Genomic DNA, 24496 nt, shown 5'->3' on the forward strand with positions numbered 1-24496 from the left:
GGGAGCTGCGCCGAAGCTGCCCCGCCGCTGCCATCGGAGCGCCCGGAGCCTGGGCCCGCCCCGCGGGCGCTGCTGGAGGCGGGGCGGGACCCCCGACTCCCGCGGTTGAAATAGGGGGAGGGCTCAACCGCTCCCTCCCCCAAGTGGCCGCTGCCTGCCGAGCGTGCCGCCGTGCCACGCCGCCTGCGAGGTAAGCGGCTGGGTCACGGCTGTGGGCTCCGCTCTCCCGGGCCCGGCGCCTTTCGGTCCTGTGCCCCGTGGGGTGCCGGGGGTCCTGGCGGCGGAGCCCGTCCTGGTCCCGGCGCCGCCTTCCCGCGGCGGGCAGCGCGTCTCGGGACGCGCTGGCAACTGCGAGGGAAAAGTTTCCTCATGGAAAGGGGGCGGGTGGGGGAGGCGGTACCCGGCTGGGCGCTGGCTGTGGGCAGGAGGGGACTGGGAGGCGGCACGGTGCGGTTCGTCTGGAGGCGCAGCGGAGACCCCCGGTAGGTGCGGGAGCGGCGGCGCGCGGGGCTGGGAAGTGCGGCAGGGCTGCGGTCCCGGCGGGTTGTTCGCGAGGGGCTGGAGAAGCTCTTGCCAGAGTTTCGCTCCCTTTGCGTTCCTAAGCTTCGCCGGGTGCCCCGCCGCCGGCCTCCCGGGGCCGGCCCGCTGTCGCCGCCCCGTCACTGGGGGCTGCCGAGGCTCCCCCTCCCTCTGGAGCCCGCGCCTCCGCTCCGCCGCGGGGACAGGGGCCTCTTTGTGCCGGATCCGCGCAGAGCCGCTTCCCACTCTGAAACCGGAGCCGCGGGCGCTGGCAGCGCTGTGCAGAGTGGGGATAAAGCGGCTTCCCAGGACCCCCTGGGAAAGGGGCCGCGCCGGGGCCCGTGCTAGCGGGGCTGCAGTCCCTTGTCTCCGGTGTCCTTGTTGGCGGTCTGTGAGCCGCACTCGGGCAGGGGGCAGCTGAATGGAGAAGTTCGGCAGACGGGATAGTTCTGTCCTCGTTCGTCCTCTTCCTCTCTTCTGGCTGCCGACAGCAGGGAGGGGAGGGCGAGGGACAGGCACCAGGGGTGCTGCCTGTGGCTGTGTCACCGGGCCCCTGGCAGGCTGCTGGGGTTACCGTGTCCTCTCCAGCCTAGGGCAGGAGAAAGCTGATAAACAGGGAGGGTATTAGTGGGCCTGAATATCCAGCGCTTGAGAAGACAGTCTGATTTGTCACTGGGCATGGGAGGAGGGTTCCACGGTCTCTGCAAAGCTATCGATAAGTGAAGCTAGCGTGGCCCAAACGCATTAACCTGTTCCACCACTTTCTGTGCCAACTATGTGTTCCTTCCTTGCTTCAGTTCTTCAGGTATGCAAGAAGGCTCAGGCTTGGTGGGGCGGGTGAGGTTAGCTGACCACCGCCAGACACTTGTTCCTGGCCCTAGGAAGTAGTCTGGCCTTTTTGTTCACTCTTTGACCCACCTTATAGAACTGGTGCTCCCTGTTTCCTGAAACTGGAAGTGAACTGCTCTCTCTTTCAAATCAGCTGCCGGTCTAATTCGCACAAAGGAATTTCTGATACGAGGGTAATTGATTGCAGTACAGAACCCAAGCAGAGCCTCCCACTCCACCCTGACGTTGAAGTGTCACTAAGCCTTACAGTGGGTGACTCAAGTCATTCTCGGGAAGGAATGAGAGCAGAATGCACAACTGCAGTGTGTGGGCTAAAATGACAGGGTCCCGATACTCCATGCTCCAGGTGTGAGCTGGTCTTTGGGTGGAGTCAAAGTCGAGCTTCTGCCCATGAGTTGTGTAACTGGGCACATTCTTTCATGTAAGGATTCACCTTTCCCTGAAGTCCACAACGTGCTTTGTGTGAGATGGAGTCTGCTTTGATAGTGTTTTGTGTAATTAATGGTATTTCTCTAGAAGTTCCCTAAAATATTTACTAGATTGTCCTTTGAGTTACAGCTTGGAACAGAATGAATGTGTGAGCTTGATCAGCTGCCTGCTGCTTTCCCTGTTTTGTGCCTGGTCCATTGTATTGCTTTACTGGCTTTTTAATTTTTTTCTTCTGATCTGTGTGTTTGAGCTTCTCTGGCTTGCCTGCACTTGTTCAGGTGAAGACTGTCTTCTCAAGCTGAAAAAAAACAGTAACCTGAGTGTATCACCCATGTGTATGGGCGAGAACAACTGCCCACCTGAAACTCTATTATCAAATGTCAACAAGTGAATAGGCTTGTGTGTGGCTGGACTGCACCAAAATGCTGCAGGTCACTGGCAGACCATGTGTGTAACCAAGTCATAAAAGCCTGAAAATTTTATGGACCCAAATTAATTTCTTCACAGGATAATGATTGGTGGTTTTAGTCATTTTAGGTTTTTGTGGATTTTACAAGACCTAGCCTGAATCTTCTGGGCTTTCCCTGGATGCTCATAAATTTACAAGAAAAAGAAAATAAATATGTATCAGAGAATCAATGTATATTTACACGCATGCATGCATATATATATCAATAATACAATTATATATACATATATATTATGTAATGTATATATATGTACACAATATAAATATGCAATACAAAAATATATATACAGTAATACAATAATGGGACTTCTTAGGAGATGCAAAGCTGTAAGAATGCCTTTACCACCACAACGGGGTGATGTGAGCTTCTGTCAGAACTCATGATATCAGCAAGCAGGGCAAACACTGTATATTCTTTATTCTGGCCATCTCAAGGGCCGGTGATTATTCAGTTGGTGTTTGAACTGTTTGGTCTGTGTCATGGCTAGCATCCAGGGATTGAACAAAAGCTAAAAGTATCTGCTTATAGCCTGAGTGGAAAAAGCTATACTCTTGATCAGAGAGCATTAATAAACTGCCTCTATTTTTGCCATCAGCTGATCAGTGATCTGTGAATTTGGGCTGCTCTTGAGAGTTCATGGGGAAATGCCTGAACAATACAAGAGCTGTTTAAGCCCTTTAAGGAGCTCTTATCTTTTTAAAACAGACTTTGTGATCAGGCAAGCTGTTTTATCACTAGTTACTCAGTGCAATGGGTGTAGAGGGTACTCTGTGAGAGGCAACTGTGACAGATAGATTTTAAAAAACCCTTAATATTTAGTCTAAGACTTCAGTGGATGGGTCAGAAAACAGTGACTGCTGTATCTGGAAGTTTTCACAAAGAATTTAGGATTTTGCTCTTTGAAGAATTAAAAAAGAGCTTGGCATCCTTGAAGCAGTTAAGAAGCTGTTCAAGTGGTTGCTTTTTGCCACTACCCTGCAGCATGGTGATGGCTGTAAGTTAGCATCAAAATGCATTCTTGACTGTTTGGGCACAAGTTTTTCCAGCAGCACAAAGGAAAAGGTTGTACAAAGAACCTGGTGCATCCTCTGCTGTAATCATCCAGCTTTGTTTCAATAATGGTACATTAGTCTCCAGTAGCTGGGCACTGCTGTAAGGCAGTAAATGTGACTGGCATCCTAATCACATTTGAGCCTTCACTGGTTTCTCCTTGCTGTGAATGGGACGATGGGAATGAGCCTTTCAGACTTGGGATAGTTGGAATTTGTGTGTTAAATCTAGTGATTGCCACTGGGCACTGTAGTTTGTTGAAAAGGCATGTGAGAGATCTCCATGGTACTGGGGGCCTGGATCCAGAGGCATTAGGTTTGTATGGGATTTTATGCTCTCTTAATAGGTGACTGTGGTAGGACTCTATTTATTACAACTAAGTTTTTCCAGGCTAGAGGAGTTAGAATTGCTGCAGGCAAGCCATAAGTAACAGTGCTGGCAAGCCTTCAGCCTCCTCAGTCCTGTCCCTACTGTGAGCTCGCCCAAACTGTGTCTCTCCTGTTTGCAGGAAGACCCAGTACTTGCCTTCTGGGCTCTCAGGGACATAGTCCTTTCAGTCACCTACAGGTGATTTGCTGTTGGTAGTAACTTGCTGCCATCCCTCAGTACAGTACCCCTGCTGCTGAGCCAAACCTCTCCCACTCCTGAGGGTGCTGAGCTGCACCAGCTGCAGTACTGCTCTGCAGAGCTCTGAAGTGGCCTTGCTTTTTCTGACAAGGGCAAGAAGCTTTCATGGATGATTGAGAGAAGATGTAGCACATTTGACCCCTTGAATGATTGAAAGTATTTACTTCTGCTTCTTGATGTTTTCAGTCAGCTCTGCCTTGGACAAGGACTGGTGAGCTATGGTAACCCATGGGAAACCTTGCTGTTGACTCCAGCAGGCTTCTACTCCAATGCAAGCAAACAGCTAGGGTTTTGAGCTGCTTCAGGAAGCCTTGCAGGGGAATGAAGCCCACTGGATTGCTTTGTTGTGCTTGTGGTTTTTTTTTAAAAAGCCTTCCAGTGTTCTTTCCTCACATGTCAGGGTGAATCTTGAGGACCAGAAACTGAAATCATTCCTTTGGGCAGTGGACTGAGAAAGCAACTGACATTCCAGTGATGCTGAACATTAAAATCTATCCTGTCACGTGTGTACTTTGGGCTGCCTGCCCTGTTTGCCCGTGTTCTCCTAAAGTATTCTGAATAAAATTTAGGATATGAAGTGTTAATAGTTCTGTTCTGAAGTGTTAACAGTTCTGTTTTTCAGCCTGAGATCCAAAAACTTATTTTAAGAGGCACTACTGATACTAAGGAGCAGATTCTGTGCAGATACTATGAAAGTAGATAAAAGCTGCTCCATGACATGCAGGGCAATGAACTTCAAGAAGAATGTGTGAAGTATTTGTGGCCTTTCAGTAGAAGAATTTCAGCCTTTCAGTACTTAAAAGGAGCTTATATAAGGAGGGAGACCAACTTTTTCCATGGGCAGATGGTGATCAGACAAGGGGGAATGCTTTTAAACTAGAGGAGAGATTTAGATTAGATGTTATGAAGAAATTCTTAAAGTGTTGCTAGATCAGGTTGCCCAGAGAAATTGTGGATGCCCCATCCCTGGTAGTGTTCAAGGCCAGGTTGGATGGAGTTTTGAACAACCTGGTCTAATGAGTGGCATCCATGGGCATGGAACTAGATGATCTTTGTGGTCCATTCCAAGCCAAACCATTCTAATATTCAATGAAGTATGAATCTCCACAGAGCAGGCCAGTTCCTTATGGCTTTCCTACTTCAACCTTGTTACCTGTATCTCTGGAAATCTGTCAGAAAGTTGTATGAATATGTTTAGAAGTGGAGTGCCTCCCAAGTGGCTGATCTGCCAAACTTTTCTTGAACCAGATGCTACGAAGGGAATATAAGTTCTCCTCAGTCCACAGAGCAAAGGATGCATTCTTTTCACATCTGGTCCCATAAAAAATGCAAAATGACTCTGTGTAAAAGCTACTCTGCAGTCCTTCCAGTTCTTATGGTATTGAAATCTGCCTTAAGTTGCAGTTGTTTTTATGCAGTTTAGATTTTCCTGCAGAATAAACCTAGCTCTGGTGAAAAAAGAGCCTTGCTGTCAAAGTGGAGGAACTGATGACACCTGGAACAGAAGCAACGGGTATGATGCTTTAACCTCATTCTTCTTTACCATGAGAGATGCTCTGGCACTCAGTTTTATCTTACTCAGCTCTCAAGTCAAGGAGTTGGTTGCACTCCCTTCTACTGACTGGAACTCAAAACTCTTCAGGGAACTGGATGAACTTCAGAAATGCCTTGAGGATGATCTTCAATGTTTTTGTCTCCATTATATGAATATTTGGAAGGAAAGTATTCACATAATAAGCAGTTCTAGTAAATCAGCTTTTACCATGTAAAACCAGAAACCTATTTGATGCAGCCATAGATAAAGAAATGCAGTACTTTGAAATAATTTACCATGATTGTCACACATTTGGTCTGAAGGACAAATTTCTTCCAACTCTTATTTCCCATTCCCCTTTTTCAAAAAGCAGCCAGTGGAAAACACAACTGTTGGTAAAGGAAACCCAGAAGGCTCCAGAACTACAAATGAGTTAAAAACTCACTGTGGCTTCCAAGTGGGAGAAGGTAGGAGAGAAGGCTGGAGATTTCTGACTGCTGTGCAGTCTAGTGAAGCAAGAAACCACCAGAAGCTCATTGTTAGAATGGAGCCAACTGGCTTGTGGCTCCCACAAAGTTTGATTGCATTGAGTGCAATCTGCTTCCTTAGGACTTCTAATGCATTCATGTAAACTTGATCCCTGCTCTTGGCATTGCAAGGTGATTCAATCACAGGAGAATATTCCAGTGGCAGGAACTTACTGGAGTTCATCCCCCTACCCACTCCCCATCCACAACCATAGGAAACACCCCTGCTCACCACTCCCTATTGCTTCTGCCTTCTTTACTCAGGGTTAGATGAGTCCAGGGCATTTTATTCTGTTTGGGTAAGTGTTGTTCATGTAAAGATCCAAACAAACCAAACTTCTTATTCCAAGCCTAGTTGGAGAGGATAGACTGGTCCGACCTGCTACTGCAATAACTTATCTTTACTTAAAGTTCCAGGCAACTGTGTTACAGAATGGGCTATTGATCTTGCCAGTTAATAAATGCAGAAAAGAACATTACCAGATAAGATGTAGATTAAATCCTGGAAAATGTTTGCATTCAGTGTGGATTGAGACTGCTGAGGAGGGATATACTAGCTTTTACTAGAGCTTTAAACACCTGTTTATCAGTGATTTAGGAAGAAAGAACTTTCAGTAGTTTGGGGTCCCATCTGAAGAAAAGGGAGGTGCATCTGTTTGGTGTTTGCTTGCAGAGACTGATGCAGCAGGGTGGGAAGTACCCTGGGCAATATCCAGCATAGAATCAAACAAGTGAAGAGGCCAGAGAGTGGGACAGCAGCAATTACAGGTTCTCCATATCTGCCTGGGTTAAACCATTGCCCTGAGAGAGTGGTAAGAGAGGGAGTGTGAGAGCTGGAAAGTGGGCATGCTGTGACTAAGGAGTGAACAGGAATGATGCTGTTAACAGGTCTAAGAAAGCAGCTAGGGTAGTGCTGTTCCTGGTAACTTGTATGTGTGGCTTCTTACTAAGCTGTCAGCTGCAGCTGCTAAATATATAGACACAACATACATGTTTAAGTTATACCAGCAACATTTGGAATAAAAATTAACATAGCCTATTGCCCTGTTTGAGTATGGTACACAATGGTTTGCTGCTGGCTTTTTCCCTCCTTCAGCTCTGTATTTGAGATTGATATTTTTTTAAATAAAAAGAACAACTGGGAAAAAATGTGACATTTACCTTGATAGCCCACTACATTCCTTCATTAACATTGTCTCATACTGTCATGTTAACCAGAATAGATCTGTGTTCCTGTAATATTAAAGATCTTCTACATCATATTGGAAATAAAAGCAGATTTTTAAATTTTTCTTGGTAAAACAGTTTCTGTCTGGTAAAGCTATGTCAGCCAGGAATCTTAACCCCTAGATCAGCAGCAGTGTATTAGTAGAAGCCTGTCCTGTAGCCTTGGCTGCTGACAGGGAATAGCTCACAGTAGAAAGGATTGAGTTCTGCATGAGCACTTTGAAAACAGCTTGGGGTGGCACATGGGGAATGCCTGTCATCAGTACATTAACTTGATCTGAATGTGAAGACTAAGCTAAAGAAGCTGTGGTCTGGACTCAGGGGGTCAGCTCTTCAATCTTGGCTGTGTTTTAGTATTTTGGTATAATCATTGAGAATTTTGCTAGTGGACAGCCACATGATCTCCAGAGAGTCATGGGCTGGGAGATGGGCTTCTGTAAGTGACCTCTGTGTGTAGTTACTGTTCTGCCTGCTGTCTCTCTGACCTTTCCCTGGCTGGAGAAATGAGCTGAAATCTTCCTTGAAACTGTATTAGACAGCTCTGGCAGGCTTCAGTCCTTAGGGAGAGGCTGGGAAACACTGGCTTAGTCCCTTTCCCAGTCAGGTGACTGCTGAGGGTGTGACACTGCAATAAGATAAATACCTCTAAGGGAATTTTTGAGGGATCTTTGTGTTGGCATTCTTTCTAGCAGTGGACAAGAACTGTCCCCTCTTCAGAAAGGTGAGTGTATGCCTATAAATGCCAGACTGCCTACATAATGGCAGTGGAGAGGACATTACTGGATACCATCCCAGTTACTGGTGCAGAGCTACTGGATGTGCAGTTCCAGAGCTGGGGAGTCTGGAGAGGACACCCTGTCCCATGCCCCATTTCATTCTCTCTGTTGGGGACCTTGTTGGGGACCTTCCTAGCTCTGCTGTACCAACAGCAGTCGAGTTTGTTACACTGCTGGAGTGACGTGGAACCTCCTGGCTTCAGCTCTCTAGTTTCATTCTGACAAGTTAGAAGGGAAAAAAAAAAGGGATTTCATGCTGCAAGGGAAGGAGGGGCTGCCATTCTGTGTAGTTGGATTGTTCAGATTGAAACGTTCATCTGCAACCTATACATGAGTGCCAGTGTTTTTGGAGGGAAAATAATGCCTTGTGGTGCTGTACAGAAGAATGACCAGGGAATCAAACAAATTGGTTGCAGAAAATATCAAATTCCTGCTTTCTGGTGGTAGTTGTCTTGAGGTGGAAATTGGTTAGTAGCAACCTATTACTGATTACAACTTTTGCTTAGCTTGGCATTAGCACCTATATAGAAATTGATCCACAATAAAAACGTGTCTTCACCAAAGCCTCACTTACTAGATAAATGTTACTCAGTTTGTTCCTACATGTGTCTGTATCCAGCATTTGCTGTTGTAGTTGGGGAAAGGGGAGTTGAGCAGAAGGCCTTGTCTGGTGCAATATACAAGCTTTGTTTGTGTGGATGAATTCCTGCAGGACTGCAGCCTTTTGATCCCTTGGAGAGTTCAGAGGTTTGATCTTGGGGAACTCAGGAAAACAGCTGCTCATAAGGACTCTCAGGAGGCAGTCAAGCAAGCATAGAAGTGGTGCCTTGGGCATTTGGAGGCTGGAAGTACTGGAATGTGGTCTAGATGGAAGAGAATTTCTGTGGTTTACCTGCCTGAGGGAAAGCTTTCAATGGACAACAGCTATTATTACTTTTGGATCTACAAGTTTTCTTTGTGGATCAGGACCCTGTTGCACAGATGCTGTGAAAGCATGAAGCAACAGGGTACACCCTACAATGCATAATGGATTTCACATGTTTTTGAAAGGGAATGTTTTAGCCTGAGACCTTGGTCTGAGGGCAGGGATCTGTGGTCTGAGACGTGTCCCTGACTGGATCACGAGTGAGAATAACAACATGGCTTAAAGGTAGAAACAGCTCTATCACAATGAGCCCTCAGGTATTTTCCTGAGTGGAGCTCAGTACCAGTGAGACAGTCATGAGCCATTCCATCTTTCTGCAGCTAAAGAACAAGAAGCATTTTTTTGATAACTTAATGGGGGGTTGAAAGCAGGTGTGGCCTAATAATCATGTTGGCTCCTAAATGAGAGCAGGTATGTGGGAGAAGAAGGGAGGTATCTTTTCTAACACAGCAAGCAGAAATAGTTGTAGCTGTCATTTGCATGGTTCGATTTGCCTGATGTTGCTGGTTGTAGTGGTGTCTGTGATGCCTTTATCCATTAATCCTCTGGAGGTGTGAAATGAATGACAATGTAGTCACTCTTTCCCTCTTCTTCAGAGACCTTATCTTGCAGGAGCTGCTGTGAGGTCTTAAGTAGCTCTTAACTCTTGAGAACTGATAAACAAAGGTGGGAAGGTAGGCATAAACATTCCTTTGCCCTGCAAATATGATTTGCTAGATAGCCTCCTCTTAGCATAGGTGGCAGTGGCATCAGGAGGAGTCGTGTGTGTGGTACTGGCCCACATACAAGACTCCAAAACTGTAGTCCATCCAATATAACTCCAGCTCATACTGTGCAGGCCCTGCCAGCCCTCCTGAATCATTTGGTGGCTCTTGCTAAATCACACTGTCCATGAGGTATCCCTGTCATCTTTGCTGTAAAACAATGTCCAGGCTTTGGCACACATATTTACTTTTCCCATCAAACCTGGGTTTTCCCTGGTCTCAAACACTTAGTGGCTCACACCATGTGGTGTTTCAGGAATAGATTGGCATGAAGGGGTGGACTGGCAATCTACTTGCTCATCCAGGGCTCACTCAGGGTGACAGCAGCAGCTGTTCTTTTCAGCCCCTCTGTGCAGTACTAAGTACCTTCCCTATATCTGCATGCAGATCCAATTTGATCTGCTGACTGACATGGGCTCATGAAGTATGTAAAGTCCAGAAAAAGCCAGCAGGAAAGGGTCCTTCTTGTTCTTTGACCTTTTTGCTTCTACCAAGCTGGATTTTTCTGGATTTTTATAAAGGCTTTACAACTGCTATGGAAATATGTACTCAACTGACTGCTTACTCAGTCATGGAGATTAGTCTGTAGAAATATCACTTCATTGTATTTTCCCCCCAGCTACTGTGCTGATGACTACAGTAAAGCCTTAAGCTGTGGCATGCTTTGGCACACGATATTACAGATGCTGCAAAATCATATGAATTCAAAAGTAGGTTGAAGAAATTAATGGAAGAGAAATCTGTTGAGTGCTCATTCATAGGTGGCACATCCAGCTCAGGGAAGTTCCTGTCAGCAAGTGGTTAGAGGCTTGGAGAGCATGCAGGGAGGCATCATGTATGCTTGTTCTGTTGTCAAAGTGAGGGAAGGTATCTCCTTTTGGCTGCTGTCTAAAAAGGCTATGAGGCCATGATAAACCTTAGTCTGATCCAGCACAGCTACTATTATATTTCAGAGCCTGTTAGTGATAGTGAATATGCTTATTTTGAGTTTGTGACTCTTGAGAAAGCAAGCAGATGTGACTCAAATTCTAACATGGAAACTGCAGAAAGAATGGATTCAGAGTTTGGGATGTTTGCTTAGCCTGACTGTCCCTCAAATGAACAAACATACTGCCATACAACAGCTTTCCACATTTACTCCCCAAATTACAGTGCCATGTAGTCAGCCTGAATAGGAAAGAAGAGATGGAAGGCATGTTTGTGATTCATTGCTTCCTGAAAAAGTGGGGATGGGGGAGTAGCGTGGAAAAAGTGATACAGTGTTCATGTGTCATGTATCATTGATCTGTCTTCATCAAGAGAAAGAAAGAAAGGATTGGTTTTAAATACACTTTTACATACCTTCACAAAGTTTTTTTAATCGTAGCAATTTTAGGAATGTTTAGTCTCCTTTTTTTCAGGGACTACAGGGAAGCCATAACCTTTAATCCAGTGACCTGGACAACTCAGAGTCACAAGTATTCCCCCTCAACCTCTTGCCTTCCCCTTCCTCACCAAAAGTCAATAGTTTGCAAAAACCCAGTTTGCTTTTCTTTATTTCCTTCTGTTTCCCTACCTTCTTTCATTTCTTCTCAATAATGGTCTTACCATCTGGCTAAACTTCCATGTTTTGCAGTTTCTACTCTCAGCTCTCCTAACCTTCTAGCCTCAGCTGAGTGCATGCTGATGACTTAGAAGGGATTTTTTTTTTGTTTGTCTGTAGTTGAGGTTTTTTGTTATTTTTGTCTGGTTTTTTTTGTTTGTTTGTTTGTTTTTTTTAATAAATAAACTTTTTAGATTGAGGTAAATCCCCAGGGATGTAAATGTGAGATAAACAAAAATATCTTGTTCTGCCCTGGCTTTTCTTAGCTTCTGCAGACCTTGTACTTCTCTTTGCTCTGTGGAAGGCTGATGACTATTACCTGTACCATATAGCAAAATAAAGTATTTCTGAGAATGAGATGGGAACAGCTTACAGAAGCAAGGGACAAAAGAGCCCTCCTGCTAGAGGGCCACATTCTACCAGTGCAGTGCTAGATGCTCTTGTACTAAAGGAACTGTAGATCAGAATATGCATTTTGGTGGCTTTTTCTTTTTCTCTTTATGTAGAGTTATCAAGTTCTTTGACTTGTGTATAAATCTTCATCTTTAGTAGAAGAGACTGGAGAAGGTATGTGTGTGTCCTTCTCTCTTTGTTCCAAAGGCAGCTTTGTGTAAAAGTGTATGCAGCAAGGGCATGCAGGCAGTGGGGTTTGCTAAACTGGACACTGTCCAGTGAGGGGGAGCAAGGCCCCACGTGGGGTGCCTGGGTGCTTATTTTAGGTCTTTCTGGCCCAAGCCATTCCCTGTGCTCAGCTGTTGTGATGCTACCTTTCCTGCACAGTGCTGTCAGCCACCCCATGTTTCTATTTTAACTCTCTCTGGGGCTAGATCTTGTGACACAAGGATTTGGCATCTCTGCTACGTGCTGGAACATGGCATCTCGGGAGGCACAGTGGGTGCAGCTGCTATATCAGAGGGTGCCCCTCCTAAGTGGCTGGTAGAAAAGGGACACCCCTTTGTGTGCATCAGAACAGGCATCATCCCTGCAAAGGAGTGTCTGACTGTGTCCATCTCTGTCTCCTCCAGTCTTTTTTCAGAGTCTGAAGAGCTTGAGGCACACTTGCCAGCTTCCCACTGCTCCTCGGCGGCAGCGTCTCGCTTTCAGCTTTCAGGTATGTAGTTACTGAGGCCAGGAGTAGAGTTCCATGCCCTGGAGGTTGTGAGATGGCTTTGCAGTCAGATGACAAATGTGGGGAGGGAGGACAGGGACAGCTGATGGCATGGTGGAGGAATTAATTTTTCAAGGTTTGTGTACCTGGATGTCATATCCCATTTAACAACTTGCTTCAGTGACTGGAATTCAGCATTTCCAGCTTTCTGAAGAAGGCTAATGGAACAGCACTAATACACTTCTGACACACTCCATGGGATGACTCTGGGCAAATTGGGAAATTCCTGAAGTCTGGGTTGGGGCACTTCACTGTGCAGCTCACGCCACCAAGAAGGATTTGCGTGAGGTGGGAGATGTGGACTCTTGACCTGATCTTCTCTGCTGTGTGCTCTGTGGGCTGGCAGAATGAGCAGATACCTCTCTGGGGTGTGAGGGAAGCTTTTTATAACTAGGAATGTGCAAGAGGAGAAGTGGCAGCAAAGGCCATGCATGCTGCATTAACCTGGGCTCATCTGAAAAGAACTGGGTTTGTCAGCAAGTGACTGCGCTTGGGTCCTGTTACTCCTTCTCTCACTCTTGCACAAGAACAACCCTGAACCTCTCCCCAAGGAATTCATGGCTCCATACCACATCAGGAACAAACTGGCAGTGCAGGCTAGCACAGGGGAATGGGCAGAAGTTCTAACACAGCAGAGAATGACAGGAACCTTTCACCTTCCAATCTAGATGTTGAGCCTAATGCAGTGAGTGCAGTGAAGAGAGCAGCTGTGCAGGGATGTTTCTAGGGAAGCAGTGCTGATGGGTAACTGTGCTGTGCTGCTGTTTGGCTGGGTATGCCCCAGCACATTTCTGTACTTCTGCTCAAGCCCAGTTCAGCTGGTGGGCAGCTTATAGGGCTCCTCCCCATTCAAGACATGCCTGGCTGCTGACTGCTCAACCTTGTTTTCCCCAGTCGGTTGTAATCCTGTAATCCTGAGTCATACTGGGAAGCTGGAGTCATCTCCATTGACACAAGACTTTATTTAAAGTTTTTCAAGGCAGATTTTAAATAGCTTTAGCTACCTCAGCTTCTGTTACCATCTACAGGGCTTTGGTTAAGAACAGAATCTCTGCCGAAGTATTTGGTGCTGCTGAAGAGTGTTGGATTCATGAGCATGTCTGATATCTGCACAGCCAAGGCTGGCAAGATTGTCTTCCACAACTTTCCCAATGTGTTACAGGCCTGCCAAGGAGGCCTCTTGTCTGCAGGGAGGGAGGAGGCCAGTTCAGCCCTGGGCATCTTTGCTGGACCTTGCCATCTGCAGCTAGAGTGGCACTGATGACACTACTTGACTGAAGGGCAGCAAGTTGGGCTCCTCCAGCTCCAAGAGCCATGGAGAACTATGCTGTCTGCAAAGGCTCAGCCAGTGCTATGATGGAAATCACTTTTCTCTCTTCTCAGGTTAACTGAAATCTGCAAACATTCTCTGCTGCAAGAAAAAAAGGGTGATGTCATCAGAAGATGATGCTGGCGGGGAAGCTCCTGGGGGCAGTTTCTGGGAGGTAAGGAAGGATAATTGGAATGTGAGGGAGGTAGGAGTGTCATCTTACCACCCACTGGTGGAATTGGGTTGAGTTCCAGGTCTGTGGTGACATGTTGCCCTTGAGGAGTGGAAGGGAGGAGCTGTGGGAAGGTTCAGTGCCATGCTGTGTGTTACTGCAGGGAGTAGTGAGTCTTTCTTCCATAGATACTGTGGAATGAGAGTTCCTTGTTCAGCTGACATTGATCTGAGCTGTGAGAGAAGCAAGCAAAGCATCTCAGCTTCTTCCCTCCAGTGCTGTGTCTGCCTGAGACAGCCAGAGGAGGGTCTGAGCCCAGATGCTTCAGAAGGACCCATGTTCCCTCCCCATGCAATGATGGACCTGCTCTTGTATGTACTGTAGCAATGTAAAGTCAGTGTGGTCTAAAGGATGATGCTGTGTGACATTGCAGGCTGGGAACTACAAGCGGACAGTGAAACGTGTGGACGATGGCTACCGGCTCTGCAATGACCTTATCTCCTGCTTCCAGGAGCGAGCCAAGATAGAGAAGAACTATGCCCAGCAGCTCACAGAATGGTCCCGTAAGTGGAGGACCAATGTGGAGAGAGGTAAAGTTGGCATATCAGACTGGGAACAGGAAGCAGTCATTGCATTCCCCTCTTTGAGTGCTATCTTTTACTGAGGTGACATTGCTTCCTTGAGGGACAGGCTTGCTTTCCCCCGGAAGGGGGGTAACTTTCTTGGGTGTCTATTTTGTGTATTTGCCTATTTTTGAGTCAGTCCTCTGATTCACTTGGAGATGTGTTCTCTTGCCATTTGCATGGTTATTAAAAATTAAGAAACTTTGTGCTTAGTTTGGCAAGTCTTTGGGCAGTCCATGTCTTAAATCAATCTGGAGATACCCCCTTTAAGGATGTCTTAGCTGTCTTCTCCTCCAGTCTTAGAATAACTACTAATGCTGTGATTTAGTGGCAGTGTGTTCAAACTGATAGTGTCTCACAAAGTAACAGGAGACAATGGGACAGCTGTCCCAAAGGACCTGCTGGTCTGTGGAGCAGAAGCGTAGCCTCAGTCATTAATTAATGCTGCTCTCTGCTCTGAAGCCTAAGCCAGATTTGGGAAGGGATTTTTTTCTACAGAGCCCTTCTCCTAGCAGGCACCGTCTGGGACAGTTGAAGCTGCCCAAAGAAATGCCCACCTCATCCAGCTCTAACAGCCAGTCCAGATGCTGCCTGGTGGAAATGTGGAGACCAGTCAGTGCTGACTTGTTGGATGGGGAAGTGACTCCATACTGGTAGATGCAAGAGGAAGAGATTTTGCATTCCGTTCTGGGGGCAGTAGGTATAAGAGTCTCTCTGGTGCTTGTTCCTGCAGGTCCACAGTATGGTACTCTGGAAAAGGCCTGGCATGCCTTCCTGACAGCTGCAGACAAACTGAGTGAAATTCACTTGGCTGTCCGGAACCACCTGGCTGGTGAAGATTCCGATAAGATCAAGGCCTGGCAGAAGGAGGCCTACCACAAGCAGATGATTGGAGGCTTCAAGGAAACAAAGGATGCAGAGGATGGGTTCCGCAAAGCCCAGAAGCCCTGGGTGAAGAAGATGAAAGATGTAAGCAAAGTGTGAATGGGGAAAGAGAGATAAGGGTAGTTGAGCTGGCTGCCTGATTTCAAGAGCCACTGGGCAAACAAACCTAGGTTAGCCAGAGTAGCAGACAATTCCCAGAGAAGGATGGATATCTCGAGGATCTCATGTTCTTGTGGTTTTATAACTTCCTTCCCATATAGGAAGACTTTGGTAACAGGTTTTGTATTCCTGCACAGCAGGTGAGCACTGAAAAAGAGATCATTTGAAGGTACCACTTCCCACTGAAGCATTGTTTACTAAATGTTGAACTGGCATTCCTGTTAGGTTGCTGCAGACTCTAACAAATGTTAACATGCCTTCTCTGAGTATTGGAGGATCAGTGTGTGCAGGATCACAGCTTTTTCTGCATCCCTTCTCCTGCAGGTGGAGACTTCTAAGAAAAACTATCATGCAGCCCGGAAGGAGGAGAAAACGGCCCATACAAGGGAGAATCATGCCAAGGCAGACTCGTCTGTCTCACAGGAGCAGATGCGCAAGTTGCAGGAGCGTGTAGAGAAGTGCACTCAGGAGGCTGAGAAGGTGTGTGTGTGTTCTGTGGATGGGGGTCACAAGGACACTCCTTTCAAGGAAAAGCATTGGTGGCAATGTCCCTCTGTGAAATTACTCAGCTGAAGCCTGTAAGATGTGAAATCCCATCATCTGAGGTTTTAGTGAGCTAGACTGAGACTTCAGTAACTAAGATCTTGGTCTTTGGAGTTATGCAAGATCCTAATTTATACATGAATTTAAATAAAAAAGGAAAAAAGTGTAGGGGATTTGGTGCAGGGAGTGGAACCTGTAGAGCTGAAGACCTGGCTACCAAAAATACCTGATTTGCCTCTCCACAAGAGGGAATGTGTGGAAGGTCCTGTATGAAAGAGAGTAGTAAGGAAAAACAGAGAACTTCCAAGAATATTAGGAGAGCAATGGACTGGCACATCAGCTGTGGGATTTCTTAATTCTTTGGTGTATTTTTTCCACAGTGCAGGGGGGAAAAAACTGACCAGTCCCAAGCCAGAGTAGGAAGGGTTGTTACTTCTTTGCCATCAGGGCAACGCATCTCACCATTGCTGTGTTCCTGCTACAGTGCAAGGATCAGTATGAGAAGATGCTGGAAGAATTGAATCGCTACAATCCCCGCTACATGGAGGACATGGAGCAAGTGTTTGAGGGCTGTCAGGAGGCAGAGCGCAAGCGATTGTGCTTCTTCAAGGAGATGCTTCTGAATCTGCACCAGCATCTCAACCTCTCCACCAGTGAAAGGTACTGGCCCCCATGCAGAGGGGAATCCTGCCAGCCTGGAGTGCTTAGGCTCTGGTGAGGGGTGCCAGTTCTGGGGTGTCTGGAAGCTGCTTGCATCAGGCAGATCTCACTTCTTCCCCTTTGAAGTGTATATTAGAATTGGCATTTGGTCTCTGTAGGGTGACCAGTGCTGGGGTCTGTGATTGTTGGCAGCACCATGCTCCCCAGAGAGGATTTTCTGCCTTTGAACACTTCCTTTTTCACTAGTCTCCAGTACTGTCCTGTGTGTGTACTTCTATGCTATGAAAAGCTTCATGTAGCTATGTATGTAATCCCAGGCTAAGGAATGTAGTAACTCTGTTGCCATCTGGTGTTGAGGGTTATTCCATTCCTATTTTGCCCTTAGTAGAGAGACCTTTTGTGAAGTAATGCCCACGAGTTGCCCTAGCAGACATTACACAGGGGTAACAGGCACTGCCAAAAATCTTCTCTGCCCTTTCTATGGTATAGACAACAAATCTGAGCCACCTCCCTGTCCATGTGTGAGAGTGTGCCAAGTTATTTCAGTGCTCACTTAATGAGCTCTGCTGGCACTTGTTAGGCACTGCCACACCAAACAAGCCCGTCCCGTTTGCCAGGCTGACTCTCCAGAAAGGGAGGCTGTGTTTTCCTAGGGCTGAATAGGTGGTGCTCAATCCTGTGGGATTGAGGATGCTATGTAATTGTGCATGAGGTTAATCTCTTCCTTCCTACTTGACTTTTGGGAAGCTGCTGAGGGATTTGATTAGTGGTGGTTCTGTCTGTTCTGGTTGCAGCTTTCATGCATTGTATCGGGATCTCCACCAAGTCATCATGGCTGCAGACAACCAGGAGGACCTGAAGTGGTGGCGCAACACTCATGGACCGGGCATGGCGATGAATTGGCCTCAGTTTGAGGTGGGGTGGCATTCTAGACTCTGGTAATGCTATTTCCAAACAATTAGCTGCTCAGCTGAAACTGGCCGTTGCTAGTCTTGTGTTGGAAAGACCATGTCTTTGCTCAGCAGGCTCAGGATGTTGGGCTCTTCTGAAATTGTTGTGTTGCAAGCTGTCTGCTGCCCAAAGGGGCACACACAGGCTGCCAAGCTATACTCCAGCCATCCAACTGCAGGGTCAGAGAACAGGAGGTGGTGCTCAGGACCATGGGACAGCTCTCTGGGATGATTTTCTCACAGCCTCTCATGTTGCACCTTGGGATTCAACAGAAATGAGCCTGCTATACCAGCAAGGCTGTTGAGCTGACCACTTCAGCTGCTACTGAAGTACAACCTTGTCTTCTGTTGTTCTGTATTGGGTAGAAAAGATGCAGAGTGTTTCTATCTGAGTGGCTTTGATGGTATTACTGGTTTTCCCTGGACAGGAATGGTCCCTTGAAACACAGAGGCAAATCACCAAGAAGGAGAAGAGTGGCAAGATGGCTGATGATGTCACACTGACCAGCATTTTGCCTGCACGAGATGGTGTTGTCTCACAGACCCCTCTGCAGACAAGGTAAAGGCTGAATTCTGGGATACATCATGTTAGGAAAAGTACAGTCCTGCCTAGGGTCGTGAATGAGTTGGGTTGATAAGAGGAATCTCTTCTTTAATTTCCTGTCTCTTGCCCATGGCCTTACCTGTGGCACTCTGGAAAAGGCCATGTAGAAAATGCTGTTTAGGGTAGCTGTTTGGTTTTGGGTTTGTTTTGTTGGGATTTTTTGTCTAGCACATTCTGCCTCACAAAATGCTTTCCTGGTAAAGATCCTTCTAGTGAAAAGATTTAGCCCAGTCTGGCTAGTGCTGTCTGATTCTGGCATGCATTTCCCCAGTTCTTCCTCCCAGACAGGGTGAGAAAAGTTGGGGGTTGTGTGGTTTCCTAAATGAAGGTAACAAATTCTTATTGTTTTTCCCTGGTATGGTACTGAGCAGTACCTGACAAGTTTGAGTATAGCTGCTTCCCTTGCCAGGAGGCAAGCCTGGAGAATAGGGAGAAGCAAAACAGACTCAAACTACTGTTACAGTAGCTGTCCTGGTTTAAAAGGTAGACTCTGGCTGAGCAGAGAAGAAGTGAACTGAGCAGAGAAGAATGGGGATATAGAGATTTTTCAAGGCCACTGCTGTATTTCACAGTTAACTGGATTCAAGGGGCCTATTTGCCAATCTACAGGTTTTCCTATCAAGAGGAGCAGAACAGTCTCTTCTATGACACCCTGAAGGCACCAACCCATGTGAAGTTAGTATGGAACATAGCCTCTGCAGGGTTTTTTGGGTTCCAGGTGTCTGTCTTCTCCTGCTCTTCCTCTCTGCTCTTGTCCCTGACTTGGAAAACATAATTCCAGACATCTCGTGAGGATGCAAAACACAGCTTTTCCTCTCTGTCTTATTCTTGGCTGGAACAATTCTGGATGCAGCTGGGCTGTCCAGTTAGGACTGGCCTTCCTTGTATAAGAAGGTCTGCTAGACTAGGAGGAGGTCATGAGCAGTGTGTGTGTGTAAAAATACTTTGACAGTGAGTTATCCTCCTGGCCCTCAGGGTTCTAATGCTAGGGTGCTCTCAACAAAATCTATTATGTCCTGGGATCTCTCTTCCCTGTTTGCCCTTGCTTGACTTTTGGGCCTCTTGCGCCCTGTCCTGTAGCAGTCTCAGGGGGAGTCAGGGTGGTGCATGACTCAGGAGGAGGTTGGTGAAAGATCAATCCACTAACAACCATCTTGTCCCCTCTCACCTTCCACACACAGTGGAGGGAAGGAAGACATTTCAGAGTGGTCAGATGAGGACACTCCCAAGAAGTGCCTGGATGCCAACGGGCATGAGGAAGACCTGAAGGTACCAGGTGTACGCGTACGAGCGCTCTATGATTACACGGGACAGGAGGCTGATGAGCTGAGCTTTAAAGCAGGTACAGAAGCACCAATCTCTTACTAACCTTCCCCTGTCCTCACTTGGGCTCAATGAATGATTGCAACACTCTGTAAGAATTGGATGTCCACTTGAAAACTGACCTTTATTCTTCCCTTGGTCTGACCACTGCCAGGTCCTTCAAGGTGGATGACACAGTGGGAAATCCAGCTTTTTCTAGACCACAAGGTAGTGAGGCCACATGGCAAGAGACTGCCTAGGCCTTGGTCAGAGTGCAGGGAGAACAGACCCCTGCCTCTTCTTAGGGCATTTATTCTGAATTGTGTCTTGAACCTTTATTAAATGTTTCTCCCTTGCACCATTGATATAAAAATTACCCGGCTGTTCTGGATTGTCTTTTCAAATAATGAGAAGATAGATATTTTGGGAGAAGCTCACATGACTGACATGTACTATTGAAGGCAGAGGTCAGCTGGCAAAAAACAGCTATGCCAACTGTTGCTCAAAATGGGTATCTCATGAATGGAGATCCTGGCCTGCAGCAGAGGATTGAGTGCTGGAGCAAACAGACCTGTCCCCTTATCTTCCTTCAGTTAAATTTAAGTTTTCATGTGCCCTCCTCTCATCTTCAAGTGGACATCATGATCTTGGGAGTGTCTGTGATCTTGCTTGTTTTGAGTTTTACATGGTATCTCTCTGCTGTAGCTCTCCAAAACACACCCACTGGAAGTCACTGAAGTCCTTCCATAGCAGGGCCTTGTGCCTGAGGCCAATATCTGTGCTGCAGTGTTACCATACTAGTAAACTTTCTAACATTAACTTGTTGCTTTGAAATATCCTGCAATATGGGTGCTCTAGAACTTGACTTTGTTCTTTCTTTCCACTCAGCGGATGAAATGGGGTATGACTTGTTAGCTGTAGTCATCTCCTTTTTGAGTCAGCTCTGAGCAACATATACCATTAAGGAACTTTATTAAGTGACTTTCTGAGACTCTGCCAATGTGGGATGTGCCCATTGATGCAGTCAGACCTCCCTCTCTGGCAGAAGTATGACCTTCTATTGGTTGAGGAGGGGATCTTTCTGCCCCTCCCAAAGTTGATGTGGGAATGTTAAAGGTCTTTCCTAGTCTGAGAAATCCGTTGATCTCATGCCTTACTGGCCAAACCAGATACTCCATCATGGAATAGACATTTTGGGTCCTACCAGCCAGAGCTTAGCAGCTTCTTGAATTTCCTCCCCACTTGCCTATCAGAGGAGCCACTAAGAAAAAAATGTCTCAGATGTATCTGATAACTCTGGTTTGTAAGCATGTTCCTTAGGGAGAGAAAAGCAGGCAGAACTATAGGGCCAAAAGATTTCTGATGCTGAATAGAAGTGAAGGTCTGTTTAAGTTCCTTGGCCAAGGTAATAGTACTGAGTATAAATACTGAAGAGATCAGTGATTCTGGCTTTGATTAAACTGCATTATGATAAGAGGAGAAGAGTGTGATGATTGAGACCAATAGTCTTGGTTTTTATAAAGTCATCTTAGGTGGGTAAATGCCATGCTACCTTTCTCAAGGCTGCCTCCTAATGACTGTTCTTACTTTTAGGTGAAGAACTAATGAAGATTAGTGAGGAAGATGAGCAGGGCTGGTGCAAAGGCCGACTTCTCACTGGTCAAGTTGGACTCTATCCTGCCAATTATGTTGAGAAGGTTGGATCATGATTGCTGCTGCCCCACCAGTGCCTCACAGCCATACCAGCATCTCCTGCAGAGGTCACTGGGTCACTCCTGGCCCCAACCCACCTTTGCAGTATATCCAGCAGCTTCTGGACTTTAAAGGCACATATTCCATGTAACTAATGCTTCATTTAAACATCTAGATCTGTAGGGATTTTCTAAAAAATAAACAAGGATGAATAAAGACTTTTCTGAGCACTACAGTAGTGTAGGAGTGCAGAAAGAAGCAGACCCTTTTGACTTGAACTGAGTGAAAGGAGGTGTTTTCATGGAGCTCTATAAAAGAGAGAAAGCATACTTCCTTGACTTCAGTGCACATGCATCCATAGTGCATTGGCTGTTGAGGTCTGCCCTGCCTCCAGGCTTCCTGTTCAATGAATTTTTGATATGCAGTGTAATAAGGAACTTCTTCTATTGTTTCCCCTTTTTAGCTCCATCAAGCTGACTGGCAGAAAGCTCTCTATTCTCCCATATATTTTATAAGTTTTCAGTATCCCCCACCTGCAAGCTTGTTGGCTTCCCTGACAAGACAGCTGTTAAAGTTGCACAGCTACAACCTGAACATCCCTTTTCACTGCGCTTATTTTTATTGGGATAACCCCAGGAATGAGTGATAGTATAGCTGAGGCACACGAGAAAGAAGCTTCTGTCCTGCATGGTGTGGCTGTTCAGGCTAATGAGTTCTGAACAGACCTCTTGTGCAGCAAGTTGGAGCTGACTGAATGCTCCCTGAACTAGAATGGTCTTTGACACATGAAGGCTGGTTTTAAAATGACAGCCACGTTCCAGTGCTGTTCTGCTTAGGATTCCTAAATTGACTTGTGTATGTTGGGGTTTCTAATGCATCTAGATTATTTTGGCTATACCTCTCTTCAAGAGCACTTAGTGCACAGCAGAGACCCTCTTTTTTTCCTTTCCAATATCTTCTTGGCTTACACAGGGCTAGAAGTGCACTCCCTGCTTTGCCAAAGACCCCTGCACTGTGATGAGGGTTGCACTGTGGAAGTTGCCTGCTGGCTAGCACAAATGACCTATAGAGGGGTAACTCCCCTTTTTGTCCTGAATTGCTGCAAGTGCACTTATGCCCAGTTGTTAAGTGCCATTCAGCAGGGAGGATGTATCCAACATCTTTATCTCACCTGTCCTCATGCCTTTGAAAGCCTGTGAGGCTGCTGGGAAGACCTGATCCTAGTGCTCTGTATATTCCAACATAGGGACTGATTAACCCAAGAGCTTGAGGGAACAAAAAACTGGAAAATCTCCCATTGCCAGAGAAACAAAGGCAAACAAGCAGTTGCTTAAAAATGGCTTACTTAGTACATCTGCCTGAAACTGCTGCTGAAATGCATTTTGAGTTTGTAGTAACCTTCTGTAGTGACATTCTTATTCTGGCCTAGCATGTGTGAGTGACCTGGCTCAGTCAGACTCACAGAACTCAGCTGAGCCTCCACCAGCCACTTGGAGTGAACTGCTTCAGAGCTGTTTGGAAAAAGGCTTAAGTCATGGGTGAACATCAAGATTAAATGGCCAGTATTGTGTTAACAGCAGCTAGTAAACCAAAATGTAGACTGAAACAGAGGAGAGGATAGATATTCAAACACTTAATTTATGAAGATTAAAGTATCACAAATATCTCACTGCCTGGCTGACAACAGAAATTAACCTTTTACAGCATACTGCATGCCTTGAATGTAGTTTGCCATGGACAAAGAAATGGGAGACCACAGAAACTTACAGTTGGAAAGTTTTGCTTGTAATATCCCTAGCAAAGTAGTTCATGGATGGGGAAGAGGCAACCTAAAAGAAAAAGGCTAAAGCATTTTGCTCAGAGTCTATTATGTCATTTTTCAATAAAAGAGAAAGTATTTCCAAAAGGCAATTAAATAGCTAAGCAACACATTAAAAATGCCTGGATTTAGCTATGAATTTAGTTAGCCTAGGTTCAGTATCTGAAGATGCCTCTAAGCTTATGCCATGTAATTGGACATGTTGGTGTATAAGCACTTGGATTTATTTAAAGATCCAGTCTGCTCTCAGTTCTGTGTCCCAGGTAAAAATATAATAAGTGTTGTGCAGTAATTGCAAGTGTTCCACTTGCTGACCCACACTGGAATGATTTGTTGCTCCTTTGTCTTAGCACACGTGAATGTGAAGAGAGTCTGCCAGCCTTCTAAGAGAGCTGAGATTAAAACAGCAATAAAGTGACCTGAGATGTCCTGTAAACAATACTGAAGTTTCCCTGATTAACCTGCATATTTCAAACACTAATGCTAGACTTTCATGTAAGGTCAAAAAATGGTAGAAGGGAGCTACAGAGGATGACATTGAAAATTTACTTCTAACTCTATTTGAGTTCTAGTCAGGCTGTAATTAGGGATGGAGGTAAGTGTGGCCATAACATGCTAAAGGACAGAAATATCCAGTGAACAGAACCTCTGATTACAGTACAACCTGAAATTCCACAGGACAAAGTCTGAACAGACTTGTTTGTCCTAGGAAAACATGACCACCTGATTATAGTGGACTGCTTGAAGGTTTCCAGAAATTGTGACATACTGTATCTTATGTGAACAAGTTCTCTAAGGACTGTTTGCACATCAGAAATTCCTGCCAAGAGCTGAAGTAATGGACAGCAGACAATACATTGAGAATGAAAAATTGCTTGGTTGGACTATAGCTCAGAAACAGGCATGACACTTAGTCCTGGCTACCCAAAACCATCTGGATTAGTAAAAGAGAGCCTGTGAAGTAAAGATCTAGCTGGAGGGAAGGATTAAAAAACAACCCCAAACCAACCCACATCTAATGATCTTTTATTAAAGTAATAGCTCTACCTGGATACTTGGTTTTCCACAGAAGCAAATGAGGTTTTGTTAGCCACAAAGGTTCTAGTTGAAACTTCCGTGCCATGCCAAAAGTTTTGTGTGTGAACAGAGACATGTACACAGAAACTAATTGCTGTGCCTGAATTCCAGAAGGCCAGTGAAGCCTGTTCTTCCCCCATGGTTTTTGTAAAAAAAAAATACAAATGCACCTCTGTGCCTGATGGGCTAACAGAGTGAATAATTATCTAGTCATATTTTATTTTTTAATAAAGCCATTCCTTGTGGAAAGCACA

The 24496-nt window shown here is 45.9% G+C and overlaps 1 protein-coding gene across 4 annotated transcripts; it reads left to right on the plus strand.

Annotated features, from left to right (window-relative positions):
• Positions 1-67: 67 nt before the first annotated feature.
• On the plus strand, positions 68-24496 carry PACSIN3 (protein kinase C and casein kinase substrate in neurons 3). Of its 4 annotated transcripts, none has more exons than XM_063158936.1 (12): positions 68-190; positions 12305-12390; positions 13831-13931; positions 14362-14518; positions 15285-15520; positions 15920-16075; positions 16623-16798; positions 17593-17713; positions 18177-18307; positions 18962-19027; positions 19534-19694; positions 21248-24496. In XM_063158936.1, the coding sequence occupies exons 3-12, from the start codon at positions 13878-13880 to the stop codon at positions 21361-21363; spliced, it is 1374 nt and encodes a 457-aa protein (XP_063015006.1). In that variant the 5' UTR covers positions 68-190; positions 12305-12390; positions 13831-13877; the 3' UTR covers positions 21364-24496. The 4 variants fall into 4 exon arrangements, with proteins under 4 accessions (XP_063015006.1, XP_063015005.1, XP_063015008.1 ...); XM_063158935.1 differs by lacking the exon at positions 68-190 and adding an exon at positions 392-482; XM_063158938.1 differs by lacking the exons at positions 68-190; positions 18962-19027 and adding an exon at positions 392-482.

Source organism: Melospiza melodia, chromosome 6 (genome assembly GCF_035770615.1).
Source record: "Melospiza melodia melodia isolate bMelMel2 chromosome 6, bMelMel2.pri, whole genome shotgun sequence".
NCBI classification, from domain to species: domain Eukaryota; kingdom Metazoa; phylum Chordata; class Aves; order Passeriformes; family Passerellidae; genus Melospiza; species Melospiza melodia.

What these genes read in the sequence shown, in the direction of transcription:
- PACSIN3 (XM_063158936.1), top strand. Translation starts at nt 13,878, where the DNA reads ATGTCATCAGAAGATGATGCTGGCGGGGAAGCTCCTGGGGGCAGTTTC. An exon ending in GAGGACCAATGTGGAGAGAG is followed by an intron (nt 14,519 to 15,284) that starts GTAAAGTTGGCA and finishes TTGTTCCTGCAG; the next exon opens with GTCCACAGTATGGTACTCTG. An exon ending in TGAATTGGCCTCAGTTTGAG is followed by an intron (nt 17,714 to 18,176) that starts GTGGGGTGGCAT and finishes TTCCCTGGACAG; the next exon opens with GAATGGTCCCTTGAAACACA.